This window comes from Lotus japonicus, chromosome 1 (assembly GCF_012489685.1).
Source record: "Lotus japonicus ecotype B-129 chromosome 1, LjGifu_v1.2".
Taxonomy (NCBI): Eukaryota; Viridiplantae; Streptophyta; class Magnoliopsida; order Fabales; family Fabaceae; genus Lotus; species Lotus japonicus.
This window is the reverse complement of record NC_080041.1, coordinates 79,169,313-79,197,196: the sequence shown is the minus strand read 5'-3', so window position 1 is coordinate 79,197,196 and position 27,884 is coordinate 79,169,313. Positions and strand designations below refer to the sequence as shown.

At 35.7% G+C, this 27,884-nt stretch overlaps 3 protein-coding genes across 6 annotated transcripts; 1 reads left to right on the top strand and 2 right to left on the bottom strand.

Annotated features, from left to right (window-relative positions):
* Positions 1-432: 432 nt before the first annotated feature.
* LOC130716850 (ADP-ribosylation factor GTPase-activating protein AGD1-like) lies at positions 433-8,767 on the bottom strand. Of its 4 annotated transcripts, XM_057566878.1 has the most exons (21): positions 8,618-8,743; positions 8,246-8,322; positions 6,903-7,003; positions 6,645-6,715; positions 6,287-6,349; positions 5,524-5,568; positions 4,772-4,837; positions 4,617-4,664; positions 4,424-4,519; positions 4,302-4,343; positions 3,843-4,064; positions 3,585-3,716; positions 3,245-3,472; positions 3,094-3,171; positions 2,746-2,902; positions 2,579-2,661; positions 2,237-2,382; positions 2,077-2,170; positions 1,387-1,552; positions 1,044-1,299; positions 433-792 (listed from the first exon to the last, which is right to left on the bottom strand). In XM_057566878.1, the coding sequence occupies exons 1-21, from the start codon at positions 8,672-8,674 to the stop codon at positions 678-680; spliced, it is 2,343 nt and encodes a 780-aa protein (XP_057422861.1). In that variant the 5' UTR covers positions 8,675-8,743; the 3' UTR covers positions 433-677. The 4 variants fall into 4 exon arrangements, with proteins under 4 accessions (XP_057422861.1, XP_057422877.1, XP_057422852.1 ...); XM_057566894.1 differs by having other exon boundaries at positions 2,579-2,902; positions 8,630-8,767; XM_057566869.1 differs by having other exon boundaries at positions 2,579-2,902; positions 8,618-8,742.
* A 2,983-nt stretch (positions 8,768-11,750) lies between these two features.
* On the bottom strand, positions 11,751-21,779 carry LOC130716842 (probable alpha-mannosidase At5g13980). The gene is made up of 31 exons (XM_057566859.1): positions 21,689-21,779; positions 21,389-21,436; positions 20,436-20,578; positions 20,266-20,349; positions 20,027-20,115; positions 19,388-19,562; positions 19,129-19,248; positions 18,908-18,994; positions 18,747-18,818; positions 18,358-18,471; positions 17,988-18,088; positions 17,672-17,765; positions 17,282-17,449; positions 17,101-17,190; positions 16,223-16,288; positions 16,086-16,142; positions 15,534-15,753; positions 15,313-15,446; positions 15,133-15,204; positions 14,930-14,992; positions 14,765-14,836; positions 13,998-14,045; positions 13,800-13,919; positions 13,631-13,696; positions 13,414-13,526; positions 13,228-13,312; positions 13,030-13,137; positions 12,846-12,941; positions 12,642-12,689; positions 12,172-12,240; positions 11,751-12,082 (listed from the first exon to the last, which is right to left on the bottom strand). Exons 1-31 carry the CDS (start codon positions 21,762-21,764, stop codon positions 11,885-11,887), a joined length of 3,096 nt encoding a protein of 1,031 aa, XP_057422842.1. The 5' UTR covers positions 21,765-21,779; the 3' UTR covers positions 11,751-11,884.
* A 2,012-nt stretch (positions 21,780-23,791) lies between these two features.
* On the top strand, positions 23,792-26,771 carry LOC130732083 (replication protein A 70 kDa DNA-binding subunit C-like). The gene is made up of 11 exons (XM_057584205.1): positions 23,792-23,875; positions 23,985-24,249; positions 24,498-24,765; positions 24,861-24,957; positions 25,047-25,168; positions 25,257-25,341; positions 25,435-25,570; positions 25,638-25,792; positions 25,876-25,993; positions 26,066-26,254; positions 26,335-26,771. The coding sequence occupies exons 2-11, from the start codon at positions 24,091-24,093 to the stop codon at positions 26,578-26,580; spliced, it is 1,575 nt and encodes a 524-aa protein (XP_057440188.1). The 5' UTR covers positions 23,792-23,875; positions 23,985-24,090; the 3' UTR covers positions 26,581-26,771.
* Positions 26,772-27,884: the final 1,113 nt, after the last annotated feature.

Sequence of the window (27,884 nt, the reverse complement as noted above, 5' to 3'; positions counted from 1 at the left end):
TATATCATGATTTAGCTATGGATGGTTAATTAAGTGTGCTGAATTTCAACACTGAATGTAACAAATCCACCACAAAGTTAGAAGTGCTGAATCTAACAAATGCTGTCATTATTACCAAGTGGTTACGGTCTAGGTCTAGGAAAATTTCATGGTCCCATATTTCTTTTTTCAAATTGAATTCAGATACTAAATGCATATTTGGAAACTCAAAAACGATAGAGAAGCAAAAAAGAAGTTTCTTTTGTCCATCATAATTTTAGTTTCATCATGATTTTTGAACGAGTTTCTAAATATGTACTAGAATGAAAACTCAGTCTAACATTTTTTTTTCTGCCGCCAGAAAGAACTCAAACCTTGTTGAATAATTACTCAAGTAAGATATATACAACCCCTGTATAAATTTGATCAAGAATTCAAGATACACTCCAAAAATTTGAAAATGATGAATGTTATATATTTTTTGTCAACAGAAAGGATGAACGTTGCAAAACTTGGTCAAAGTTGTCCCATTACAGAGCCTGTCCCATCTTACAACAGAAGATGATAAACATTAACATTTGGCCCAGCAAAACAAGCCAACCTGCTTCAGGCGCCTTGGACAAGCTTTGTGGTCCTCAATTTTCTCTATAATGAGACATGGATTTTTCTGACCCCTTGTAGTAAGTCTTGAAGGAATACTATCTGCTTGTGCTTGTTAAGAGAGCAAAAATGTCTTTGCTAACAGTGCTGGATTCCCATGCAAGCTTAAGAGGAGTATTGCCTTCTTTGTCAACCGCTGTTGGATTTGCCCCCCTGAAAATAATTGTCAAACTATTTTAGTTCATGTTTGGAAATCTTAAATCCAGCATCAATTCTTGGTAAGAAGCTTCTGTGAGTAGTTTCTAAGTGTCAGAATTGATTCTGAGTAAAAATAACCTGATCCAAACATGTTTAAATTTTCATAGTAAACAATGGTGTACCTAGTATGAACACATCATGTTAATAACTAAGAAACCTTAATAAATAACTAATGGGGTACCTAAGAAACCTTCCAAAATAACTACCTTGAAATAAGCACTTTTGCAGATGCATTGTTCCCTCTCATAATGCAGTAATGCAGTGGTGTACAACCTCTTGAATCAATAGCATTTACATCCGCCCCGCACTGTATGAGCAGCTCTACCATTACAGCATCGCTTGTTAGGCATGCCAGGTGTAACACTCTAGCACCTTCTTGTATGTCCCCAATTAGTTGATCTTTACTTTTAGATGATATTTCTGAATCTGAATTACTTGAAGAAGGCATGTTGGAAGAATATCCTGTATAGCAAGTAATTATTTACATCCTGATTTTTCAACTGCAAATTTATTTCCAGGAGTTGAGACTTTTGGGATCAGAAGACATACCATGTAATGCTTCTCCACTAATAGCATTGACATCCACATCTGATTTGACAATATGTCGATACACGGCTTTCTTGTCGTTGCTGCAGATGCTTTCCCACACCTGTTGTGCCACTGAAAGGAGACGGTGGTTTTTTGTCATCCGGCGAACAAAGACTTTCTCAGAATACTGCGATAAGAGAAACCATCAAAGTTCTATTTTCCAGACATTAACCTCCCCTCAGTTAATACTTTAAGATTCATTCCAGCTACTAGAGGTTTTCAATCAAAGTAAACACATCTAAGTTTAAACAAGAAACAAAACTGAGTTACCAAATAATTAATAAAATCCTCATTTCTTAGTGAAGGAAAAACAGTAGACATCAATTCTCTTAGGTGTCTAAGATATACCGGCAAAGAATCAGGGTCTGATTGATGTTTTGTAAAACAGTTTCAGTTTTTAAAACAAAAAATGAAAAAAAACTCACTTGGTATGAATAGTTCTTAATCTGAAAAACCATAGATGTTTTATGTTTCCGTTTTTAGTTTTAAAATCACAATTTTCTGAGCTTTGAAAAACATATGCTCGAACTTGCATAAGCATGCCAAACTTCTCCAATACAATGACAGATTTTTCACTTGAAAATCGTGTTCATTTAAATCCCATCCTCCCCACTCTAACAAGGAAATAACTTGTAATTTCAATTAGATTACCTTTGCAAAAATGAACCTCTCCTTTAGTGAAATAGGATCATCATGTGCTGGTTTTCTTGCATGAAATAACTTTTTTGTGTTTGCCTTTGATGAACTACATTGCAGAAGTCCATGTTAGCAAAATTTCAAACATTTATTCTTATAAACAGGCAATACTTACCCATCAGGAGTATCATCAGTTTGCGAAGTACTTGTCGAATGCAACAGCTCCTCCCAAACTGAGTTTGCAAAGAGATTGCCCAGTGACTGAAACAAGGCTAAGACTGAGGAATCCCATATTTTCACATCAAGTGTTAGTGATCTTACCTGCAAAAAGTGTTACTCCATTTTAGTTGCAAAACTGAGTATTGAAAAAAATGAAGCCTTTTGTTTTCACTTCTAATAATAAAATAAGTAATGTACATCTAAACAAAAAAATTGAGCAATAAGAGTTTGATAGCATGAACCATAAACAAGGACAACACTTAAGCTTACTCTTAAAAATGCAACCTTAACTACTTACTTTTGATAGATGTACACCAAGATTACGGTGAACACCAGAGCATTCAATGCATATAAGGATTCCAAGGTTTAAGGATGCCCAATCTGGTTCAGGTTTACCACAATCAGCACATTTGTCATTCCCGCTAACCTTTCTAAGAACATCCATTGGCTTTTCAATTTTTATACTCGGCCTACTCCTCTGCAAGTCTTCAGATGGTCTACTAGTAGCCACGTCCTTGTATGATGAATCTCCGCTGACAGCTCGATAAACTGGAGAATTTTGTAATGAATCGTACTTGCTGGTAGATTCAGAGTCACCACTTTCCGAGTCAGTTGGGAAAGACTGTCACATAATTGTTTCATAATTATAGTGGTCACGATTAATACAAACATCAAAGGGTACGTTTAATAGAAGGGAAATGATATATTAATGAATTGGATAACGAAAAATTTATGTCATTTAAATCTTCATATCTCGTTATTTATATTTCGAGTGCTAGTTAAGAAATTCCAAAAGAAATATGTACTAAGTACCTTCCCCAGTGTCAATAAAGAGGCAATTACTCCATTTATCTGTTCCATCCAATCCATCTGGTCCAGGGCATTTTCTGCCTGCAAACTGTTTCGTTAGTACAATAATAATAAATGCCATACTACGCGTCCATAAATTTTTGTAAATGAGTACCTGTAATGTAAAAACCTTTGATGGTGAAATAATCCTGAAGCAGAACCTTAAATCTGACTGTTCAGCATCAGCCTTGATTGTTGATGTCAGCAAGTTCACCGTATGGCGTACCACAGATTTTTCATCATGAACAACTCCATGGTGATGCGAAGAAGAAAGCAACCGACTCAGAATCCCAGCACTATTATCAGTAGCACTATTCCTCTGTGAAGATGATTGATTTCCACTCTGAAATGGTATGCTCAATATTTATTAACAAGATAAGATGATAAAATGAGAAGTACCTAGCTTAGAGTACCAGTACTTAGCAGTTAATTTGAAGTTGGCCATGAATACTTACCTGTGAACTACTCCATGGTTTGCGATAGTAGTAAAGCATTCCGTGACTATCAAGAACAAAATACCTTCTCTTCCAGTCACCTCTCAAATTGGAGGAACGTTTGGAGAGATACCCTTGCCTAATGATTCGAACCTGAAATAGTGCACCGTATGATATTGAGAGATACCAAAGGATAGAACTCATAAATGAAAACTAAGGAGAATGAAATGAATTAAATGAAAATTCTCTCAAAGAGATAAACATCATATACTGAAATACCTTTCCATCTGCGGCGGATTCTGTTACTGCATCTACCACTTTATTTGAAATCCTGGAAAAAGGCTGCACATGCACACCTTCTCCACTTGGAGAACCATAAGGGCCATTCAAGGACAACTTACTTTCTTGATGAACTAGTTTTTTGTACTCCACCATTCTTTCGCAAAGAGAAATCTGCTCCTCATTGTGACTTTCTCTTGCTTTTTGTGCATAAGCCAAAACCTGCAACATAGCAGATCCAAGAAAGGAAATCGTCCATTCAGTTAATTTATTAGGAGCACTATTAATATTTTTACATATCAGATATCCTATAGTTATGAGGAAGTACACTATACTGAGCATTTCGTCAACCCAAAATTCTACATGATATCTACTATTCAAGTATCAGCGGAAAAGAAGTACATTTCAAATCTTCAGTCAAGTACAAAAGTAAAAGAAGTAAAGGGTTTGTAGCAAAACCTCGATAATGAAAGGCTCCAACTCATTTAATAACTCATATCCCTGCAAGAGAAAGAATTTTTAAAAATAGCATAAGTACAAAAATGCATATGAAAAATGTCATATATGACCATGCCATATACCTGTTTAAAGTATCGAAGATGAGCATCCATAACTCCAGTGACAGCCTCCAAAAACTCAAATCGCTTCTTCGCTTCAACATTATGAAGAGCACTAACCTTGAACAGAAGATGAAATATGTTCTGTAGTTAGGAGCGTAAAAAATTCATTTCATACTCTTATCCAAAGCAGCATATCTTGTTCCACAAAAGTTACCAGATTGAAACGAGCTTCCTCAAATGACGTTCTTGCATTGTGCATATCCTGGAATGGCTCACTACCAAATTAGATTAAAAAAGATCATGGCAACCCATGACAAGCTAATACAATATTTATGAATATAAGTGTCAGACATAAGCTACTGGATGTACCTCTTCTATGACAGTGGAAATCTCAAGCTTAGTGCTTTTTCTCAGTGACATAAACTTCTCGCGAGCCTGTATTTGAGTTATGATCAAGCATTACAGAATGTTTTTTAATGCATTGTTCCTGGATTTGGCAGCACTGAATTTACAAATGCATCTTACTCCTTCGCAATTTATTCAAAAGAACTGAAAGTACTAAGTCATTGAATTTTGAGATGTAACTAAAACATTACAATGCAAAGTGCTTCAAAAGTCCATAAAATGAGAATGACTGGTGTTCAAACTTGAACTTGTGGGAAACCTAGGGATGATTGAAAGTTCAACCAACCCACTAGAAGATCCTTTTACGAGCCAAGACATACTAAATTATATTCATTAAAAATCAATTTCTTCCTTTCTCATTAATCAAACTTAGGAGCATCAATATATATGAAATTCAACGAGTGGAGATGTTAAAACATAAGTCAAGTCACGCAGCATGCAGGTTTTTCACCAAAAATATTGATTATATACTTGAGCGAGCAATGAAGTTGAAAAAATAATTGACATGGAGAAACTTAACCCTGGTTTCAGTTATTGATTATATGATCACACCGCAAAGAGTGAAGGATCAGGCTGAATATCCAAAAACTACCAAGCAGAACTTATGCTTCTTCTCATGCAAAAAATCGTCTAACCCAGGACTTCTACACATGCAGCATAAGGAATGACAAAATGTGGAAGCACAGATCATTATATTGTGAAATTTTAGTATGCACCTGATCATATACAAGAGAAGCTTTGTCAAAACGCCTCCGAGCTTCCTGCAAGCATCACTTGAAGCATTATAAGAAAAAAGAAAAATTGCAAGTCATATGAAGGCAGGAATTGTGAATGTTTGTTGAATATGTAAATAAGCTCTCAGGAGCATTATCCTTTTTGAAACTGTTGTAATTTTTTAAATTAAATTCCAGCACTGGTAGTAGTCCTTGCTATATAGTTTTGAATTTTAGATTGATAGTCTTGCACTGGAGTTCTTTCTCCGCAGTTCTTAGAGTAGTCATGATTTCATAGCATTAATTTGTAAAACTTTCTCCTACTAAACAAATAAAATATAGATTCTCCATTTCTCCCACTGAATCCAGTGCCGAAAAACCACTGAATATAGAATGATCTTTTCAGGGCAATGCTAACATACAAAAAATGGAGGCCTTTTTAATCATAGATTTCAAGATTCTGTTACTTTTGAGAATTTTATTCTTGACATATTATTTCAATTTCAGGTGATATGTTACAAACACTGTAGAATACAAATTGAAGTCCTGTCACATACAAAGAGCTGTAAATTAGCATCTTGAGAGAGGAATGGCAGCATTTCACTATTATACGACTTATATAGAGGTCCTATACAAACTGCTGGAGCTATAAGTTATATCATCAAGTATTGTGGCTCAACATTCCATAAGTTTAGTGTATAACAATTAACTATGAATTATGCATAAGCATTTCAAAAATTTCTGCTGCTCACAAGTCACAACATACCTTGACATCAAGGATTTCAACATTTAGAATGTTCAGTAACCTGTCATTGAGCATGTGCTCCACCTAAGAAGCCACATCAAGTACAATCAGCTTGGCAATATCAGTAAGAACAATTCCACTTTAGTAAACAGCATTTTTAAAAAAACAAAAAGGATTTTCAACTATGTTATCTTGTAGATTAGTCCGATGTAGAAGGATCATAACAAGACCCAGAAAAATCGTTAGAACTGAGAAATGTCACTCCGAAGACCAGCTCTAGTTTTAAGTGAAAAAATCACACGTTTCACCAGTGGCCGTTTAATTAAAAACATACATCCCTGAAAAAGAAAGACAATGACAACACTGGACAACTCATTACCTGTGACCGAAGAAGCTCCTTGTATGTACTAATTTCTCTCATAGCAACAGAGAATTTGGTCATCACCGGTCCTGATAATACCAAAAACAAAATTTATCAAATCAAAATTCATTGTAAAAAAGAGCTACTTTTTTCCTGTAATAGTAAAAGGAAGGAGGGTGATAAACACTTTTGATCTTCCTAATGTATTTCTTCTCAATTTTTTTTTACCTTTTCCTTAGAAATGGCAAGAGGAGGGAAGAGACCAACAAGACTTACCACCTAAAGTTACAAATAAAGGATCACTATGCCCTCCTCCAAAATTTTCTAGGGAACTTGCAAATGCTATATCTTCATCATATGCCACTCCAAGCCCTTCCCTAAAATAAGGTTAAAAATATTAGGGCATTAGGAATATAACAAAGTGAGACCTGTGGCTATAGACTTCTGTTTAATCACTATATAACAGTCAAAATTATGTGTTGATTAATCTAAATAGCAGTTGTTGTTATCACTTGCCAAGATATTCATCCAGGAAGATATGATGATTGCGTTGGCATGTCTTCAATGAAAGAGTCAAATTTATAGCTATTTTTACCTCCACCCATTTAGACATACATTGCTTCACATTTGCACATTAAGATTACACTTTGGTTCTGTCACATGCCCAAAAATTGTGAACAAATTTACTGGGTGTGTGAGCAACAAGAGTTTTTGATTATGAGAGATTCTCTTGGACACAAAAGAGAGTACACTAAACTAATCAACAACTAACACATCATTACATCCAGCATAAAATAATTGTGACACAAAAATTCAGTCAACCATTTAAGGTTGTGTGTTTGGTTTGGCGTCGGAGCCAACGCAAACGTGATTTCACGTATCTCAAGGCACCAACCGAGAAGCTATAATTTGCCCCGTTTGCATCGAGAAGCAGGATTTTGACACATTTCCTTCAACGTGGATCCACGTTAACGTAAATCCAAACGTTGCGTCGTTTGGATTTCCGCTGAACTCAACGTGGATCCATGTTGAAGCCAATGTGTCAAAATCTAGCTTCTTTGATCCACGCTAAACTCAACGTGGCAAATTCTAACTTCTCCGTTGGTGCATTGAGATACGTGAAAACACGTTTGCATTGGCTCTAACGTCGAATCAAACATGCACGGACTTAATTTACACTAAATGCTTACCAGAATTCCTCTTAAATTATTTAATACTATTTAGTTGTTGAGACTTGGGTTTGAGCTAAATCCTTCCAGATTTCAACATGCCCCAAAGGTGAATGAGCTCAATTGGAAAGAAGCAGGAGAGTAGATATATAGAGGTTTTGGTCTTTCTTGTCTACCTTCTTAAGTGTGTGCTCGGATACAAGTTAAGTGCAACATGAACGGATTTCATCCCAATCAATAAGAAGAGCTCAATTCACATTTTTCTCACTTGAAGTGCATGTGAACGACAGTGCAAACGGATAACCAAACATAGCCTAAATATAAGTTGACTCGCTTCTAAGCAATCTAATACCTCAGACATTGACAGAACAGAACATACAAGAGGCTATGGAGAAAACAGTCTCTAATGTGCAAAGTTCATAAAATCAAATGGCATGGAAAAAAACCCACGTGTACTTTCGACATCCTTTGTAGAACTTCCAGCATCTCGAGCGCAACGATTCTGCACTTTCTTCCAGGGACTGAAGCTGCATCCACAGCCATTCATGATTCATAATTAAGAACAAATTCATGATCAGCATAAAACACCAATAATAGAAATTAAACACATAGAACATCACCCTCCTAAATAAAAAATGAATGAACCATGCAAATAATTAATCACGAGATGCATGATGATATCTACATAGGTGTAACATAATGCCAACGTTCAATTCTTCTTCTTTTTTCCTATCTATATGTTTCAGTTTAAAGAATCAAAGAACCCCAAAACAAAAAGATATAACAATGTTAATTTAGACAGAAAAAAAATATTGATCTTACACCGAATCGAACCTGTTGTCGGAACATGGGCGAGTCATTGAGTTTTGTGAAATACATTTTGGAACAATTTTTTTTGTTGTGAATTGTGTTTCTTGTTTTGTTGTGCAGAGAAAGTAATTTTCAGAAGAAAAAGAAAAAAGAGGTTTGTTTGCTTTGATTTAATTTTTTTGTTAAAATTAAGTAATGTTAATTTAGAGGGAATTGCGATTTTTCATGTCTGTCACTCGAAATTTATTCTCAACAATAAGCCATTTTTCACACACCGTGTAACAACAAAACTAATGGAGTTTGCTTTGACCGTCAACTAATTTTCCTTCATAACACAGATTGGTCCAACCCTGCATTTTGGTTTCACTTTTTGAGGTAGGTACAAATTGTACGGAAAAAAAAAGATTTTCCATTTATACAATTTATTTTATAGTTGGCAATTATCATTAGGCTTAAATATGTTGGAGGTCCCTCTAAAATAGGGGTCCTTTGGTTAAGGCCCCTACAAAATTTTTTGGGTGGAATAAGCCCCTAATGTGAAAATAATATATAGTAAAAAGCCCCTACCGTCAAGTTTCATTTAATTCTTGCTGATTGTGCAAACGGCGATGACGTAGATTTTCTTGCGTGTAAATAATTCAATTAAAGAGGGTACCACGTAAGTAAATGAGGGTTGAAAAAAAGGTAAAAAACCAAAAATTCCCAAATATACTGAACCCTAAAATCTCAATTCCAGTTTCACGACACGCAAACGAGCTAGAGGAAGAGCGCTTGCGACGGCGAGAGGGACAGCACAAGAAAATCCACGTCAGCGCCGTTTGCACACAAGAAAATCCACGTCAGTGTCGTTTGTACAATCAGCAAGAATTAAACGGAACCTGACGGTAGGGGCTTTTTACTATATATTATTTTCACATTAGGGGCTTATTCCACCCAAAAAATTTTGTAGGGGCCTTAACCAAAGGACCCCTATTTTAGAGGACCTCCAACATAGTTAAGCCTTATCATTACTACAAGTTTCAACAACAGAAAAGGACAAAATCAGGGTCTTGTACACATAACACACAACACACAACACACAATAAATGTGTTGCTTACTTTGCTTCTACAATTTTGAGCTGGGACAGTGCTTGAGCTGAAGCTTGGTTTCCAAAGGTTTGTGATCATTTCAGAGTCCATTCATCTTCTACATTCTTCTTTATGCTCTTAGACATTTTTGGATCTTTGCCATGGAAAAAATGAGGATCTACAGATTCCTGATAGATTATTGTAGCTAAAATGAGGATCCATAATTTCTCTCTGTTTTAATGTTGTTGTTGTGCTTGGGATGAAATTAAAAAATAATAATTAAATAATCAATTGTTAGTTTGTTTTGGATTTTGCCTAGTATTTGTGTCTTTGTTTGGCATCAAAATTAACCTCCAGCCTCTCTTCATAAAGCTTCAAATCTGTAGGGTTTTGAATGTTTCTAGTAGAATGTAACCTTTGAGAAATTCACCAGAACAGTTTGATTTTGACCAGAAATTTGGTGGGGTGACTGAGTTTGAATGAAATTTACAGAAGCATTCTTGAGTCATTTTTATATGAACAAAGTTTGTTTTGTTCCACCTTTTAAGTACAAGTAAAATGTGTTGCTCAACCTCCATTTGAGTTTGTCATTTTCTTTTCAGTTCATCCTACACAATGCATTCTACAGAACTTAATTCCTGCTGGGAATTGCATCCTGAAGATAATGAGATGAGAGAGTTGAATCAGAAGAAGGTGGAGGCTCTTAGGGAGAAATATGTTGCTTCAATCATGATGCTCAATGAGGAATACACTGAGGCCAGGAAGAAGTTACTTAATGCCCAACAACTATACCCAGAACTTGATAATATTACTCTATTGCTGACCATCTGTGACATACTACTGCATGCTTCCAGTGTCAAGTTATCATGTAATGAGATTGATTTTCACTGCATTCTTGATTTACTATATCCCTCAGCTACTTATTCTAATGCTATATGCCATCTCCATGATCTTGTCACATCAATAAACCGCGTCAAAGACGAGTTTCCTGGAGCTGAATCAGCTCTGGAAGTTCTCCAGAATGCACTGAACATGCTTCGAGACAGCGAAAAGCATTTTAATCATGGTTCTAGGCTTGACAGTGATGTCATTATTTTGGATGATACTTCTGCCTCCACTTCAGAGAGATGCAGAGACAGAGACATCTCAAACATTGATGTTGAACAGAGTAGTTTGGAGGATTGTACTGAAGTAGATCAAGAAGGTTCAAAGCAGGAATTCTGCAATTTTGAGGCAGATGATTTTTCCCCAGGTCAAGTTTGGGCAATTTATAGTGGAAAGGATTTGATGCCTCGCCAATATGCTGTGGTAAACAAGATTGTCTCTGAAAGTCTAATTAGTGTAACAACTTTAGAACCTGTTCTCACATATGAGAACAAATGGAGAGAAGATCTACCGGTTGCGTGTGGAATGTTTAAACATGGCAACAGTAATGTTATCCTCAGCATGTCGCAATTCTCCCATTTGGCGAAGTATGAGGTAGGTACAAGTATGCCATACTATCTGATTTATCCCGAGAAAGGTGAGATTTGGGCAATTTACAAGAATTGGAATAAGGAATGGGAGCATACTGATTATGAAAAATGTCAATGTTGGATGGTAGAAATTGTTTCAGATTACTCGGAAGAAAATGGGATAAAAGTAGCCAAACTTGAAGAGGTATATGATTTTCTAACCTTCTTCCGCAGGCAACAACAAGATGGATTGGATATGTTGCGTACAATTTCTGAAACAGATATGCTGTGTTTTTCTCATCGAATTCTAGCTTACAGAGTTACTGGAATAGAAAGTTATGGCATCCCTGAGGATAGCTGGCATCTTGAGCCTCATGCGGTACCTCGTCAGCAACAAGTATAATTCCCAAGTTCCTGGCAGTAGTGCTTCATCAGATTATGCACCAGATGATCTTCCAAGTATCTTAAATGCCGCCTTTGTCGTGTTAATAGAAACTCATCATGATCTCTTTATTAGGATTTCTCAAGAAAGGAATGTAAAGACAGAACTATGATACATAAACCTCCCTTAGCCGTGATTGCTATTCTTCACTGCTAATGAAGAAGAGCTTGCAACTTGCAAGGATGCAAAAACTTTACATTAACGTCTTCATATTTATTAAATAGGTAAAATTTCATCAAAATTTATAATGGAAAAACACAATTTTCTCTATGAAATCTCACGGTAAAAGATCCATTCCCTTCTGATGTACCTTCTTTAGTGCCTAAAACTGATAATGAAGGTCCTTATTTCCATGGGAGCAAGTTCTGCAACTAGCTTATCTGGATCAACTGGTCCTCCCCTTGAAACTTGGGGTTCTGGAGTTGATCCTTTGACTTGCCAGACTAATCGCTTCCTCTCCATTTCTGCTCTTTCTTGGTTAGCTGATAAGCTCGCCTCAGTTATTTTTTGTATCTGAATAAAATGAAATTAAACATGAAACGCCTCAGAAATAGATAAGCTGAATATGAAATAGTTAGCTATCAGTTGTCATGTTGTTCTACCTGTTTATAAGGGAACACCTTCTTAAGTTCTACACTTGCCTTAACTGAGAGATGCTTGTCCTCGCCAATCTTCCATTAAGCAAGAAAAATTATTCAGTGTGTAAAAAAACAAGGCTCAAAAACATTTGAAACAAGGAACGGAGCATGAGAAGGACAAATCAGTTAATTTTCTTCAAAGAAATCATTAGCTCATTACTGAAAGAAAATATTCAGAGAACCCAGTAGCTTAATCAGAGGGATAACAGCCTTCTTGTAAATAATGAAGAAAGGAACTAAATCATCTCATATTTCTGAGTACCTGAATGTTTTATATATAACTTGATAAAGCCAGATTTCATCATTTACATAATTTTCAAACTAAACAAGAATTGCACCTCCCCCCTTTAACTCTGAATGGATTATTATAAGTTGAAGAGAAAAATGGCAAGGACGTAATATAAACAAGTAGATAGGTGGTAAAGAGAATATACCTCATATAAGTGTGCTAGCCGAAGAAGAACTTTTCCATCACCAAGATCCTGCAGAGTTCAAGAAGATGGCTTAACTTCAACAGTCTTCAAGAAGATCATGTAAATCTCCAACAGTCTCCATTAAATAACTCCACTAAGAGATTGTGGTTCTCTTCATTAAAAGAGCGAAAGGTATAATCAGTAGTGAGTGACATCTCAGCCTACCTCGAGGGTTATAATTGCAACATTATCTGGTAAGCTGTATGAGGGATCTAGTCCAGAGAACGTGGTGACATGAGAATCTCCCCAGTTACCATCACTCTAGAAAATATAAAAGATGAACAAAATTAAGTTATATGTTCAGCTCATAGGGCAATCCAAAAACTTATAACAAGAATTTTTTAACTACCTCTGTGAAGGCTAAAAGAAACGGTGAGTATATCTCCTGACCAAATGATCGACGCCATCTAGCACCCTCTCCTACAGGATCGATTCTGAAATAGTACTTCCCTAGAACCTGAAAAATTTATTGTACATGATGAATAAGCCAGATGTGACAAAACTATTATCCTTGCCAACCCAAAACAGGCTACTTAAATTTTCTTACAGTTAACCCGGTGCACTTATTCTGGATGCAAACCGTTTCATTCAGTGCCTCTGCAACACCTCTGGAATCATCCTGAAGTAATCTCCTATATAACGGTGTAAAAAAACAAAAACAAAAAACTGAGTTTGATTGGTATAATATGAAATGATCCACTATGAGCATAAGAAGTTGAAAAGCATAACAAACCTGTGAACCATTAGCTCCACTTGCCCATCTAGGATGCTGGAGCCCCCCACAGACCTATCTACCAATACAGAAAATTCTTTGCTTTTATCTTTCAGGTATATCCCAAGGTTGATCTGAAAAATAAATTTATATTTCATCAATGGACAACTTCAAGGACTTTGACTTCATTGTGTATAGATGTAGCATCTTGTATTACACATGGGGCAGTGTAACATACAGGGTAATAATTTCCAGCAACAGGTTGATTTACTTCCAAGTCCCAGTCTTTTCTATAGTCTCGAACCTGTAAAGATTTGTATCATTAATTTATGATAAAAACTCATCATGTTAAGTATATCTGTGGCAGTGTGTGACTAGAAAACAACTTCTCAACCTGTTTAACGTACCCGTTCAATGAAATCACGTCCATTGGAATCAGTATAAAAGGTTTTGCTGCTTGCCAGTGTTGTTTTAATCTCAGTTGCAATTTCTTTGCCAACTCCATCATCAATGGGTATAGGTCCAACCTTACGTCAACAACAATTGTCATGATTATTCGTAAAATAGTGAGAAATTTGAAAAGAAAAGAAAATAAAAATACTTACAATAAACTCAACTTCAGCATGGTCCTTCCCCTTGTACAGCCTTGTGGTCTGTTCAAGTAAGTCATGGTCAAATATTGAACTATATGGAGCTCTTGGTAAGTGATGTTATAGAAAAAACCTACCACATACATCCTAACAGATTCCAAAAGTTTTATTAGTTGCTATATTTCGTGTTATTTTTCTTTCTGTGGCATAATTGACAAGATGTTTGAAAAGATCAAGAAAGTTGTAGTCTAACCTTGAAGTATTTATATCACCTGAGGTTCTAAATATGGAAGATATTACTTTTTGATGTCTCCAAGCTCCACCCGGCAGAAGGATAAAAATATATTAAAAAATATTTTTAGTCCCTATGCGTTACCTTAGTTTCTATTTGGTTTTTATAAATGAAAAAATCAATTCAATCCCTGTATATTCTGAACTTTGTCCTTAACATTAGTTGTCATCATAACATTGTGAGATTGATATGAAGTTATTGTGAAGTATAAGAATCAAACTAAAAATGGTTGTCAGGTGTAGGATCTAAAAGTAGATTTCTAGCTGTATTTTTCTAAAATATAGCTGACTGTCGTTATCAATTTTACGCCTATACTTCACTATATAACTCTAAAAGACAGTATTAGTTAGTGTATTACAACCGTAACGTGTTGAAAACAATGATAAGTACAGGGACTCAATTGAAAATAACAAGGACCAATTGAAAAAGTAACATCAAGTGTAGGAACCAAGAATATATTTTGTCAAAAAGGGGAAAAAATCCATACTACCTGGTATATCCATGAATTGATCTTCTGATGCACTTCATGCACAATTGGTCCCCGTAAAACTGTGAGAGGAGACTGAAAGTTTTTTTTAGAAAAAAAAAATCATTAATCTCTTGCTGCCACTGAATATTGGTATTTGAACACAAGTGTTTTCATAGACAGCCTAACCTCAACGTCGGGTTTGATGGGAGATGATGAACCATTGGGGCGAAAAATATATGCTCCAGAAGCCTTTAAAAATTTAGACCAATCATATTAATAGCTTGGTATAAGTAATCACAATCAAACCATCTACCATCCTGATAAAAAGAAGTATCTTAGGGAAAGAGAAAAGCTAATCAAAATTCTAAGAATAGAAGAACCATTATCACCTGAGAAGTTTCTGTTCTATCATTTCCATACCCGGAGTAATACTTGTACGCCTCCTCTAGAGATTCTTGAACCTATAATTGTGAACAGAAACCGAGGACTCATATCACATCTTTAGCAGCACTAATTTATAAGAGTTTTTTTTTTTGCTCTAGATGGAGATAAACAGTCATTTCACATACCTTGCTTCTGTTGTTGATATAAGTAAGTTTCCCTTGAATCCCAGAATAAACTAGTTTCAAGTTTCCTGGGCCCACTTCAAATGTATCATTCTGATTACCTGACCTGTATGCTGTATGTCTATCTGAAATAGTAGCTGCAATAGCATAGCAAGGCATTTGAATGAATGATAACTGATAGCACAACTCTCAGCTCAAGATGGGAATCACTGGACAGCACTAACCTGATTTTTTGGCATTGGATACATAGTAAGTACTGAAACCAAGTGGGGGAACAGTTGCTGAAAAAGCAAGCCAATATTTAGCATTTACAGTTGCAGACACTCCAAGGTATGCGGCAGTGTGGTAGTTTTTTAAACCAAGAAAAGCATCTAGTATTGGCAGCAACTGGGATTGAACTTCTTTTCCACTGGAATCCCGAACAACAACATTTTCATTGACAACCTATGAGGCAAATATGATAGACAAGTTATGTCAAACACAAGCAGTATTTCAGATAGCAGCGTTCTGTCCTTGGAATATGATATAAAAAATTAGTGTGAAACCCCCTTCATTCATGCTGAATGCTGACATATGAAGTGATTCCATAACATCAGAAAAAATGCATCATAATGCTTCGCCTAGAAGGCATACATAGGCACATAAAAGCAAAATATTGAAGAAATGTTTGTGCAGTAGCAGGTAATGTTCATACAGCTCATAGAATGTTCATAATTTTACCAGAAAATATAAGAACGGAGTATTTAAATGAAGAGGGAGTAACAGAAGAAACTCACAGGAATCCTTATAATATCCTCTCTTTTCCATCCAACGGGATTGTAAATGACAACAACCTACAGAGAGCAATATATCAGGAAAAACTTAATAGATAAGATTATTGAATTCTGATAAGCAACAGATTAGATGTCCTCACCAGGTCTTTCCCATCTGAGAAGCCAACTTCTGATGCAGGACAGTAACTTACATTCAGAAGTGGGCACTGTAATGACAAGATGGAAGAAAGAAAACGGATATTAATATAAATCAATGGACATAATGAAAAGGTACAGCCAATCAGTAATAACTCAATCTAGGCATCAAGACTTCTGAACTCAATATGCTTTTCCATTGGTTTCAAGAGAAATACAGCTCACTTTATCTACTGATTTGATCTGGACTGGAGTGGATAGTTTGCTAGAAACTACTTGTAGATCGTAGAACTTGCATAATATCTGTGTTATGGTTCTGAAATGTAAATTATTGATATAGTTTACTGCCCAAGTTTCTGTTGTACACAAAGTACAAATATCTAGAAGGAAGGAGATATTTTGCACAACATCACTTCTTTAGTCTAGTATACACGTCTGCCCCAGTGAAGCATGCATGGAGGTCCTCCAAATCCTTCTACACTCTCTAACTCAAGTTATAGACATTCTATTTTCTAGAATGATAACTTTGTGAAATAAATGATTAAATTTTAGAAAGGAGGTTTAGAAATTACTTGCATTAAACTTTTGGGTTATCTTTATCAGAAGCGACATTATCACATATGAACATACACAAGGCCATGAGCTTCTTGGTTGTATAAACAAAAGGAAAAGAAATCAGTATGAATTTTACGGGTAAACATATTACTGGCTGAATGTAACATATCCTACAAATTGAATTATGTGATAAAGTAGGGTCATCACAAAAAGATCAGCCATATTCCTTAAGGTTTTATTTGAAGACTAATAATCAAAAGGATAGGCTAGCGAAGGAAGCACAGCAGAACGAGTCACAATTGTTGAATAAAGTGACGTCAATACTTGCCTGTTGAAATTTAATCTGTGGAGTCTTACGACCAGTATTGGTTGCTGCCTCTGTCAAGCCAGCAAGTGATGCTGCAACAACTTTCTCAGCCTGAATAATACATTAAAATTACAATGAAAAACACTTTGAGGTTATATTCAAGACAATAAGTTGAAAAAGAACATGAATAAATATGTATCACCTCAGTGTAACCTATTGAAAGTCGTTTTGCATAATCATTAGCCACATGCTGCTTTGATGTACCAGATACTGCATCATGGTGTTGAGCAAGAGACAAAGCATCAGCCAAAGAGTCCGTTTTAGGACCTAAGGCACTCTTCCCTTTAAAATACTCTAACTGTCTTGCTGCCTGTTTCAGGATCGAAAGGCAATAAGAGGCAAGTTGTGGAATTTTTGTGAAATTCTAAAAACATTACAAAATATCCAGTGGAATGCCAGGTTGAATAAATTACAGTGCTCTTAATCACAGATTTGAAATAAAAAAGAGGAGCTCAGAAAACCCCTTAAGCCTATCAGAGTTTCTCAAACCAAATACGTAATTACTTCACCTCACAACAGTTACAAGGCTTACCAAGTAGTAGCCACTCAGAAATCTGACATAACCTTTGAGGGCTGGCCTGCTTGTAAAATACCCCGTCCAGTAGGCATTTACACGATCAGCATACCTAATGAATGCATGGTCCAAATAAGAAATACCAAGTTAAAAGAATCAGAAAGGAAGTTAAAATGAAGCTAAACTTGAAATGATTGTTTGGGTAGGCAAAGCAGCCACCAAAATGTGATCCTCAAAATCATGTTGCAGGCTTAAGCTAAAATTTGCAGCTCCTTCCAGAAAATGATTTTGAGTTGGTAGCTCATTTACTGCATGATTTGCATTTGGAACTTACGGAAAGAAATCATCAGTCTTAATTGGCCAGGCCTCATTTGCAGCATGTTTTGCATCAGTATATATTGATGGGGTTGAATATAGAGCATGAACTCGACCATCCTAAGAAAGCATTAGCGGGGTAATCAATCAGCATGTCAAACCACTCTTAACAAATTAAGCTGAGCTCGATTAAAATTCATGACTAGATGGACTAGGGAAAATCAGGTAGCCTAGTGTATCCTTCAAAATGTCTTATATGAGAACTGAATATCTAACTTAGATTGGATCCGTCAAACTCAACAGGTCAAGGATAAGAATGTTAGATAGCTAAAGTGCAATAATTAAGTAAAGAAACTTTTGAATTAAGCAAAGAGTTGAAGATAAGTAACTTGATTAACGTAGTGCATAAGCTTGTCCATTTGCCGAAACCAGGTATGGGCATATTGGTACTTGAAATCTGTCCCCATTGTCCACATTACATGATTTGTGCGTGTAATATTGGCCTGAAACGAGATAGACAGCGGAGTTGTTGACTCAAAATCATTTTCCATATGCAAAAAACAAAGCTCTAACTCAATTGAATGATACTAATAACCAAACATAAATAAAAACCAGGAATCATTTGGAATATTTCTATTTCCTTTTCCCAGAATTTCAGACACATTGAATTTATATGGTAAAATTATTTAAAAATCCAGGTATATTTATCTTAAAATTACATTTTGAATAAAGCAAATTGCAGTAATAGAACCAACCATACATATGAGAAGTTTTATACCTGTGATATTGCGGCTGAGACAAACTCATTTACTCGGTCAGGGACATTGTAATCAAACAAATTTACATCATCCTTCAAGTAAAAACAACATAAGTTTGCTTAACAAGCATTTTCAAGCAAAAGCTAATTGGCCCTACAGCAATACTGGACTTAGATTTCACCTGAACAACTGCAGAATCGTCATTTACTTCATAGTAGAAATTACTGGTGGGAGGCTCATAATTCTCAGGGAACGCACCAGAAAATATCTGTATCAATAAGCAATATAAGGATCCAAAAGTAAAAGCATTGTGGGCAGGAGGAAGAGAAACAAACAGAAGCAAAAAATTGTTCCTATTTTATATGCAGCATCAACATTAACAAACCACTTTGGATCACTTACCTGTGCAGAAGAACCAAGGCTCTTGGAGCCTTGCCACACAACTTCAAGAGTTTTTTCACCTTTTCTCTTAGCTCTGTCTTGGTAGTCAATCCGGGCAAAGAATAGAGAGTCAAATCCAACCTACACCAACAAGGTTGTACTCAAGAAACAAGTAGCAATGCCATGCAAAAGAAAACAGAGAGATGGAGATTCTACTGGTAAATCAACTTGAAAACTATTTCTTAATTGACATTTTGTAAATGCTTAACCAAAATGGTACCTCTGCTCCCAACAAATAAGCCTGAACTGCAGAGTGTCCAAATGGATCAATTTGCCATCCTATTCTTGGAGTTATGCCAAATTCTTCTTTAATAAATCGATGTCCAAGAGTTGTCTGATCAATCATGTCAATGTAATGCGTAGCAGCTTCATCATGCATACACATACCACCATTGCTGCAATCCCAAATCTCAGGTTAAGACAAATGCCACTGTACTACTTGAAACCAGACAGAATATGATCATTGGTCAATTTCCCATGACTTTCAATAATGAAAAATAAAACTACTTTTCTTTTTTACTTCTGGTAGTTTAACAGTGTGCTTCATTGATTAGGTGGGAAAGTAGATAAGTCTTAAATCTTTCAAGAGTCCACTTTCCTCCCACTCAATTGAGCACAATGGTTAGATGCTAAAAATTGACTTGGTCAAGTTTTTTTACAATTGAGTAGATCATGATCCATTTAGCCTATATTTAGTATGATTGACTTAATGATTTGTTTGAATTATCTTTTACTTTCTTATTTACTATATTAGTTTATCATCTTTGGTTATCTTGTGTTTTATATACTATACGCCTTAAGGATTATAAATATGAATAGCCTCTTATATATTAATGAAGCACAAGAGATAGATGAATACATGAACTCTAATTGACCAGAGTTGACCAGCTTCTTGACTGTGTCCTTGACAGCCTCACTTTGTTCTCTCCACCAACGCTGGAAAAATGCCTGCAATAGAAGCAAAGAACATCAACCAATTGATGCTCCCAAATTAGAAAAAAAATATATTATGACTTGAATCATGTTCCTTGTTCTTCATCACATACTAATTGCATGTCCAATAGAAAATGGGCAATGAAGAATTAGAACAACACTTGCCTGTTCAACATAAATGAATTTGCGATTCTTATCCGCCAACAGCGCCGGTACAATGGAATCAAGCACATTTTGAACGCACGCTCCCTGCAATGAAACCAAAAAATCAGAATCTACAGCTCAATTTGAGATAGTACACATTTAGAGAGAAGATAAGGTGTTTGATGAATGACCTGAATGGAGTTGTTGGAACCAACATAGTACTGATCAACTGTCTTCAACCATCCAACATCATCATGAGTGTGAGCAACCAAGTGAACATTGAGCTTCCCAGGAACAGTGGTTGAAGTAGTGTTGTACCTTATGTACTTGGATTCTGAGGAATGTAAACAACACCCAAGTAAGAGTAAAACCCATAAACACAAACACAACAACACAACACTACTCTCCATTATTGAAGAACCCTTTGAGTTTGATCTAAGTGTGATGAAAAACAAGAAAAGGGTAACTTATTTGTAAGATGACAAAACGGTGAAGAGGGTCCCTATGCAATGTGTGTATCTGCGTGGATGCAACGTGGGGAAGTTGATGAATGGGGCAACGACGAGAAAGTCGAGAGGTCAGTGTCAGTTTGGATTTTACATGATATCAATGTCAGTTTGAGAAAAGTAATGATAAGGTTATGATAATTGAGTTGGTACAATACGTACGTGATACACGATGATGCTACAAAATTCGAGTGTGTTTTGGCTGTTTCTGCAACTTGTTATTACCATTTCAACGTGTGAGCTGCGTTGTGTTGAGTGTTACTGTTATGTTCTATTTGAGGTTCTTTTTACCAGTTTCTTTCCAACTAACGTTAAAAACCTCCCAGTATAAATTTTTTGTTTGTTTCATAAGGCAGTTCACAAACTTGACTTCCATGCTTAAGAAACTCAACTATGTACTAAAGGTACATCTTATTGGTCAAATATTACTATCTTAAATTCTTTTAGTGTAGAGCAATAAATAATAATGTTATATCCTCCTATAAATATTCATATAAATGGGTTGTCTAAATTTCTCCTACGTAATAAATAAAAATGTATTAAATGAAGAGTTAATGCATTTGATATAATGCAAGTGTAAAAAACATGTAAACCTTTCCCCATTTTTTAAGGTATCAAAACAACAAACGGTAACTAACCCGGCCAGGGGATCCTCTTCCACACACACCAAATTGGCATGAGTATATCTGGAGAATAAAGATAAAGATATAAGGAGAAATAAAGTAAAAGTGAATGTTTTCACAAACTAAGTAAAAATCAAGAAATGTTAGGTAATTAAATCTTATGAAATGCCCTAAAGTAATCACAAACAACCTCATACAGTGAAAAATACAAAACTGAGAACCCTAAGAGTAAAATTAAATAGTAAAACTTTTGATTCCAGAATAACCAAAATAAACAAAAGCCTCTCCACCCATCACAGGAAACAAACATCATACCAAAAACACATCCCCCAAAGCTGAAAAGAGAGTAAGATCGCCTCAGCTCTGCTTCTTCCAAACAAAGTAGCTCCATGCAGTTGAATGAAGAGGGAAGGAAGAAAAAAAGGAAGTACCTTTGAGAACCGTCCGTCGAGATTGGGCTGCCCATTGGTGTCGGCAGTGCCATAAGAACTACATGAATCACAGAATGAATCAGTGTCATGATTACAAGAACTCCAGAGTCAACATAAACACAGGAATAAAGATGAAACATTAACGAGTGAATTACAAAAAGAAAAACCTTACCTAGGCTCAACGCCTTGTTGAGCAACCTTTACACAGACTTGAGACCAAGAGGCATCTTCCGCTTGGCAAGGGTCTTGCAAACCAGCTTAAGAAACTGGCTAACTTCGTCTCTAGTTAATGTTAAATCCAGCATTAGAGCAAGTGCTAGTGCCTCATGTTGAGGCTTGTATTTGGATAGAAGTTCTCAGGTAGATTTATCTCCATGGGCTAGGAAGCTACGAATGTGTGCCTCGATGGTTGAAAGGGTTGCTTCAGATATTCTGAATTTCATTGGCTCATCCTCCATCCCATCTTTCTTTTCCATCTTCATATTGTGTCCATCATCCTTTATTCCTCATCTTTTCTACTAGTGGTCGACATTGTACATGGTTTGTAGATCATTGTTTTGTTATTAAAGGATAGATAGACTACTCTACATTCTATAGTACAAACTACCAACTACACATACGTTTCTAGCAGTTTTAAACTGCTAGAAATCATGTTTTATCGGATTTTCATTAAGCTTAATATATGTATTTTTTGTAAGAATCAAATGGGGTTCTAATATGAAACATAAATAATACACAAACATATATACAGTGTCAACAACTAGTAGACACTTCACTTTTGTGACAACTTTCTATCGATACACAAAATGATACACAAACCATGTTAATATATATTGTTTCTATTCCAGGCTAATATAGACTGAATCCTCAGTGATTTTGGTCATTGATATATATCCAACGGTCCTTACATTTTAAAATAAAAGATTATCCAAAAGTTATTTAAAATATTCCACAATTCTCACCCTATGGATCAAACAAAGAACAATCCACTCATCCATTGGCATGATTGCAAATTAAACCATGCTAAATGTACTATTATGGTTTCTTGACCATTTTGTTGTCTTTTCTTCCTGCAACCATTTTTATTGAAACTTTAGTTTTGGCGATTGACTTTACCTCGTTCTGTATGCCCTTTGAGTTTGACAAGTAAAAGGCGAACCAAGTATATTGTAGCAATTGAATTAACTACAACTATTGACATTTGATCTATAGGTTGTGTATTGGCTGAGCTTATGCTTGGACAAATTGGTTGCTGATGATGTGGGCTCCTATGAGTTTGTGATTCAGTATATGTGATTGTAAAATTTGTGTTTTTCATTTTTCTAGCCTTTGTTCCCTGGTGACAGTGGAGTTGATCAGCTTGTCGAGATCACCAAGGTAATTTTTTTGATCAACTTGTTTGTTATTATGTTTTACTTATTTCCACTGAGCTATCTTTCAAAGTGGTATTGTTGGACGGTTAAGTTAACTCAATAATAAGTTGTAACACCATAATGCAGTGGATGATGAATGGTTGATCATGCCTCTTGCTTTAACCTTTTAGCTTTACGACTAAATTGGTTTACTTGGTGATTAATTTCTTGAGTCACTTATATACTAATTAATTTGATGGGTAGACTTGACTCTTAATATAGTGGTTGTAAAACACTATCTTACATACCCTCTTGTTGTTGCTTTTGATAGGTTCTAGAGTCAGATATTAAGTACGTGAACCCAAACAATACATAATTTAAGTTCCTACAGATTAAAGCACGTCCATGTTGAATATTTTAGCTCACCATAACAATACATAATCTCTTGTTGTGCACACTATAGTTTGTTGGCTTAGTCCCTACAAAGGTAGGAAGTAGTTATCATTTTCATTAGCTGCACTATGTTTGCAGTTAGATATTATGGAAGTGAATTTGAAATTCTCATGTTGATCTTTGTTGCTTTAGGTATCTATAACTAACTAAAGCTAGAGGGTTTTCAGCACTGTTCATCAAAAGAAATCTGCAAGGGCCGGGTCAAGGGTCGGGTCTTGGAGCGGGGTTTCCGTGTCCTGTGTAGAGATCCGAGTCGTACCTCCAAGGTAGGCAATATCTTCTCTGCAGATTGCAAATCATCTGCTGCAATTTTCCCCTCTTCCCCATTTACCCCCCTCTCTCATCTTCCTTCTCTATCATCTCCTACCATGGCAGCTATAAAAACCCAAACGGTGACCAGCCATTGGCACCGCTTGAGTCATCGAGTAATCCATCCGAAAGTCTTCTCGAAACTCCGATCTTTGATTGAGGTTTTTGTGTCATGGCGTCGTTGGCTTCAAACTTGAATTCTGTTGCCAGCCTTTGTAATGGAAGAGAATCATGGAGGATCAAGGTCCGTGTTGTTAGGATGTGGGAGATGTGCCCAATTTCTGAGCCAGGGAAGCCCTTTGCTGTCCAGATGGTGTTAATTGATGCTGAGGTATGGTCTTATTCGGTTCATGTCTTAATCTGTATGAATTGCATCTATGTCAAAGCTGTATATTGCTTAATCTTTAGTGTTTAATTGTGTTTTCAGTAGTATTTTGTTGTTTATAATGCCAATTAGCTGATGGTGTATACTATGATGTGTGGCTATCACTATTTTTGGTTTTGATTTTATACTGTTATGTATTAAAGAATGAGTTTTTCAGTTATTGGCAACTGTAGATGACTGTTTCTTATTTACAGGGCCAGAGAATTGAGGCCACTATCAGGAAATCGCTCATAAAGAAGTTGTTTGGTGAGATTGTTGAAGGAAACATATACAGGATAACCTATTTTGCTGTGGTTCCTAATCTTGGAGTTTACAAGGCTGCTCGACATGAATTCAAGATCATCTTTAATAGCAGGACAAAGATAGTGCCTGAAGAATCCAATCTCATTCCTTTGTATGGATTTGCCTTTATGAACTCAGCTGAAATTTCTGACACCATGGGTGAATCTGAACATCTCATTGGTGGGTAATTTCATAGTTTCTATCTTATTGTTTGAGTAAGTTAGCTGCCCATTTTCAGGCCTTAATTTTAATTTGCTGCATATTTGTTAAAACAGATGTGATAGGATTGGTTACTGCAGTTTCCCGTGAGAAACAATATACCAAAGGTGCAAATATTACAAGGATGATTGAGCTCCAGCTGACTGATCATAGGTATGGTGTACTCATGCTTGCACCAATGATTCCCCACACAGTCTTTTATCCAAATACTTTTTAATACTTGGTTGTGTTGATTTAATTAGGGGAAGTGTCCAATGTACCTTTTTTGGAAGCTATGTTGATGTTATTACTCATCATGTTCGAGAGAATGGACAAGCTATGCCGGTGGTTGTTATCCAGTTTGCTAAGATCAAGACTTTCAAAGGTTATTTGTGTGAGATATTTACATTCTATGCTACTTGACATCATTTGCACTAAAACTGTTTGAATTCTAATAAAAATTTTGTTTGTAGGAAATGTTGTGATTCAGAATGTTATGCATGCTACAAGGATTATGTGGAATCATGAAATTCCAGAGGTTGTTGATTTCCGCAACAGGTGTGTGCACTATTAAATCCTTTTCATTTTCTGTACTCACTCTTGAATTTGATTCTTTGATTTATAATATTTATATTTTTTGGCACATATAAGCATTGCTCTCCATGGGATTGATCCTGATCTTCCCCTCACTGAGATTGAGGATGATGTGCGCGTCTTAACAATTGAAGAAGAATTTCTTACATTGTTCCCTAGGAAAAAAATCCAAGAAGTGCATGAAACTGCTGAGGTATGTTTCCTGAATGCATTATAAACTCGACCAGAAAAAAGTGATCTGACCTGTTGTGAAATATTAGGCTGGGGTGTTTGTGGTGTATGCTAAGATTGCTGGACTGGTTGATGGTGAGAAATGGTGGTATTCAGCATGTCGCTGCCACCGTTCTGTGTCTGTTGAAGATGGCACATACTATTGCCCTGGATGTGACAGCAATGTGCTTGAAGTTACTCCACGGTTAGTTAGCTATTTTTGTATAGTCATGTGATTAGTTAGTTGTTACTATTTTACCACTTACTAATGCAGTGAATTTGATTCAGTTTTAGGGTCAAGGTAGAGGTGTCTGATGGAGAAGAGGATGCAAGTTTTGTCATGTTTGACACTGACTGCCAGAATGTGCTCATGAAAACATGCAAGGAGTTAGTTATTGGTTCAAAGGTATTGATTCTATTCCAATTTGCAAGTATTTGATGGTTGAAGTTATTTTATAATACTATTTATTTACTCCAGGTAAAAAGTAATTCTGAGTTGCCTCAAGTCCTGAAGACACTGATTGGGAAAGAGTTCCTCTTCAAAATTGAGAAATCAGCTGATCATGGTGCTAAGTATGATGATTCCTACAAGGTTAAGAAAGTATGTGCTGATCAGAATGTGATTGATCTGTTCAAGGATGCTGACAAAGTTAACACTCCCCAAAGGGTACGATTCCAGATGATAAACTGTCCTTGGGCTGTCTATTTGAGTGCTTAACTTATTCTTTTTATTATGTATATGTACAGTCAATCAAGGTGTCCAAGTTCCCCAATTTGGAAGATGGAGAAAGTAGCAACACTTCTCCTGGTATGGGTGGAATCTATTCTGGAAACAAATCTGAGATTGATGCTGCTGTGAAGTCACTTGAGGACATATCTCCTTTAGGGAGTTTTGCTTCTCCATCCTTTGTTGAAGCCGATGATGGTGGTGCTTCCTGCCCCAAACCTGCCAAGAAACTAAAGATGAAGTGTGTGAAAATAGAGAAGGAGTAGTCATGAATGGTAGAACTTTGCCTCGACTTGCTGGGGTTTAAATAATGCAGTTGGTTGTTTCAATGATGTTACATTCTTACCAATGTATCACATTGTTCGTTTGTTTGTTTCTTTCCTTTTATGTTAGTGAACTGCATTGTGGTGAAGGTCTTTAGGTACTACTGTAATTTGTGTAGTGTATTTTGTGTAGTGTATGTTTACTAAAAACTGAGATGTGTTTACTCAGTTATGTCTAGGAGCGTGTGCTAACTAGCTCCATTATATGTATTAGTGTCTACTAAGCTATCTCCAGTAGGTAGAATGTGTACTCCATGTGCCTTAGAATGAAACTATTGCTGCATGTATTCAATGGGTTTAATGGATGTAAGCATTGTGTTATAAAAGATGATGTTGTTCAGTTTTTTCCTGCCTTTGCCTTTTCTATTATCTTATTTAAGCATGTAGTATACAGCTTATGAGGAATATATGTACATCATGGATCAAAGATATCAATCTTCAATTATAATCGTCATAGATTATAAGATTCACTAAGAATGTAACTTTGCCAATGTGAGTAAATGTATGGGACATAGAAAGGGAAGAAATGCAAGATTCATCATCATGTCATTTTATTCATCATATAGACTAAATAATACATATGTGTACTAATTCAATATTTGTTAATCCACATACTGGATTAAGACATGCATGATGGCTCATCACTAATCCAAAGAGACTAGGTGTTAACAAAGTGAGCTAAGCTGATATCCATTAGCAGGACACAAAATTAATCTGAGCCCCAAAATTGAGACAAACAAAGCACACAAATTTTCTAAACTAATAATAAATCACATGTATTCTATAATACTTACACAATTAGCAAATAATACCACCATTGGATATCTTAATCTAATTGAAAACATGGCAATTCAAAATGCAATGGCACTCTATTGGATATCTTAATCTAATTGAAAACATGGCAATTCAAAATGCTCATTGTACTATATTTTGAAATCAAATTTTTGGTGATTACGTAGTTATCTACTAACCCAACAAATCATTGTTTTTATTGTTATATTTTTTTAAATAATATGTTTAGAAATCTTTTAATTTGCTATAGGTAAATAATTTAAACTGGATAAATTTGTTATGAATTACAATTTTTGAATCAAATCATTCCTTTTGCACTTGATTTTCAAATCAAACATTGTGTGAACAATTTTTTAATCAATCACCGAATAAGTATAGGTTGTTACTGTTTTTTTTTTAAACAATAGAAGCAGGAATATATTAATTTGTTATAGACAAGTGTTTTAAACTGAATA

What these genes read in the sequence shown, in the direction of transcription:
- LOC130732083 (XM_057584205.1), top strand. Translation starts at nt 24,091, where the DNA reads ATGGCGTCGTTGGCTTCAAACTTGAATTCTGTTGCCAGCCTTTGTAAT. An exon ending in GTGCTTGAAGTTACTCCACG is followed by an intron (nt 25,793 to 25,875) that starts GTTAGTTAGCTA and finishes AATTTGATTCAG; the next exon opens with TTTTAGGGTCAAGGTAGAGG. An exon ending in AGTTAGTTATTGGTTCAAAG is followed by an intron (nt 25,994 to 26,065) that starts GTATTGATTCTA and finishes TATTTACTCCAG; the next exon opens with GTAAAAAGTAATTCTGAGTT.
- LOC130716842 (XM_057566859.1), bottom strand. Translation starts at nt 21,764, where the DNA reads ATGGAGCTACTTTGTTTGGAAGAAGCAGAGCTGAGGCGATCTTACTCT. An exon ending in ATCCAATGCCAAAAAATCAG is followed by an intron (nt 15,447 to 15,533) that starts GTTAGTGCTGTC and finishes ATGCTATTGCAG; the next exon opens with CTACTATTTCAGATAGACAT. An exon ending in TTGCTGGAAATTATTACCCT is followed by an intron (nt 13,527 to 13,630) that starts GTATGTTACACT and finishes TTTATTTTTCAG; the next exon opens with ATCAACCTTGGGATATACCT.
- LOC130716850 (XM_057566869.1), bottom strand. Translation starts at nt 8,674, where the DNA reads ATGTATTTCACAAAACTCAATGACTCGCCCATGTTCCGACAACAGGTT. An exon ending in AAAGGATGTCGAAAGTACAC is followed by an intron (nt 7,004 to 8,245) that starts GTGGGTTTTTTT and finishes ACCTTATTTTAG; the next exon opens with GGAAGGGCTTGGAGTGGCAT. An exon ending in TTGAAATCCTTGATGTCAAG is followed by an intron (nt 5,569 to 6,286) that starts GTATGTTGTGAC and finishes TGATGCTTGCAG; the next exon opens with GAAGCTCGGAGGCGTTTTGA.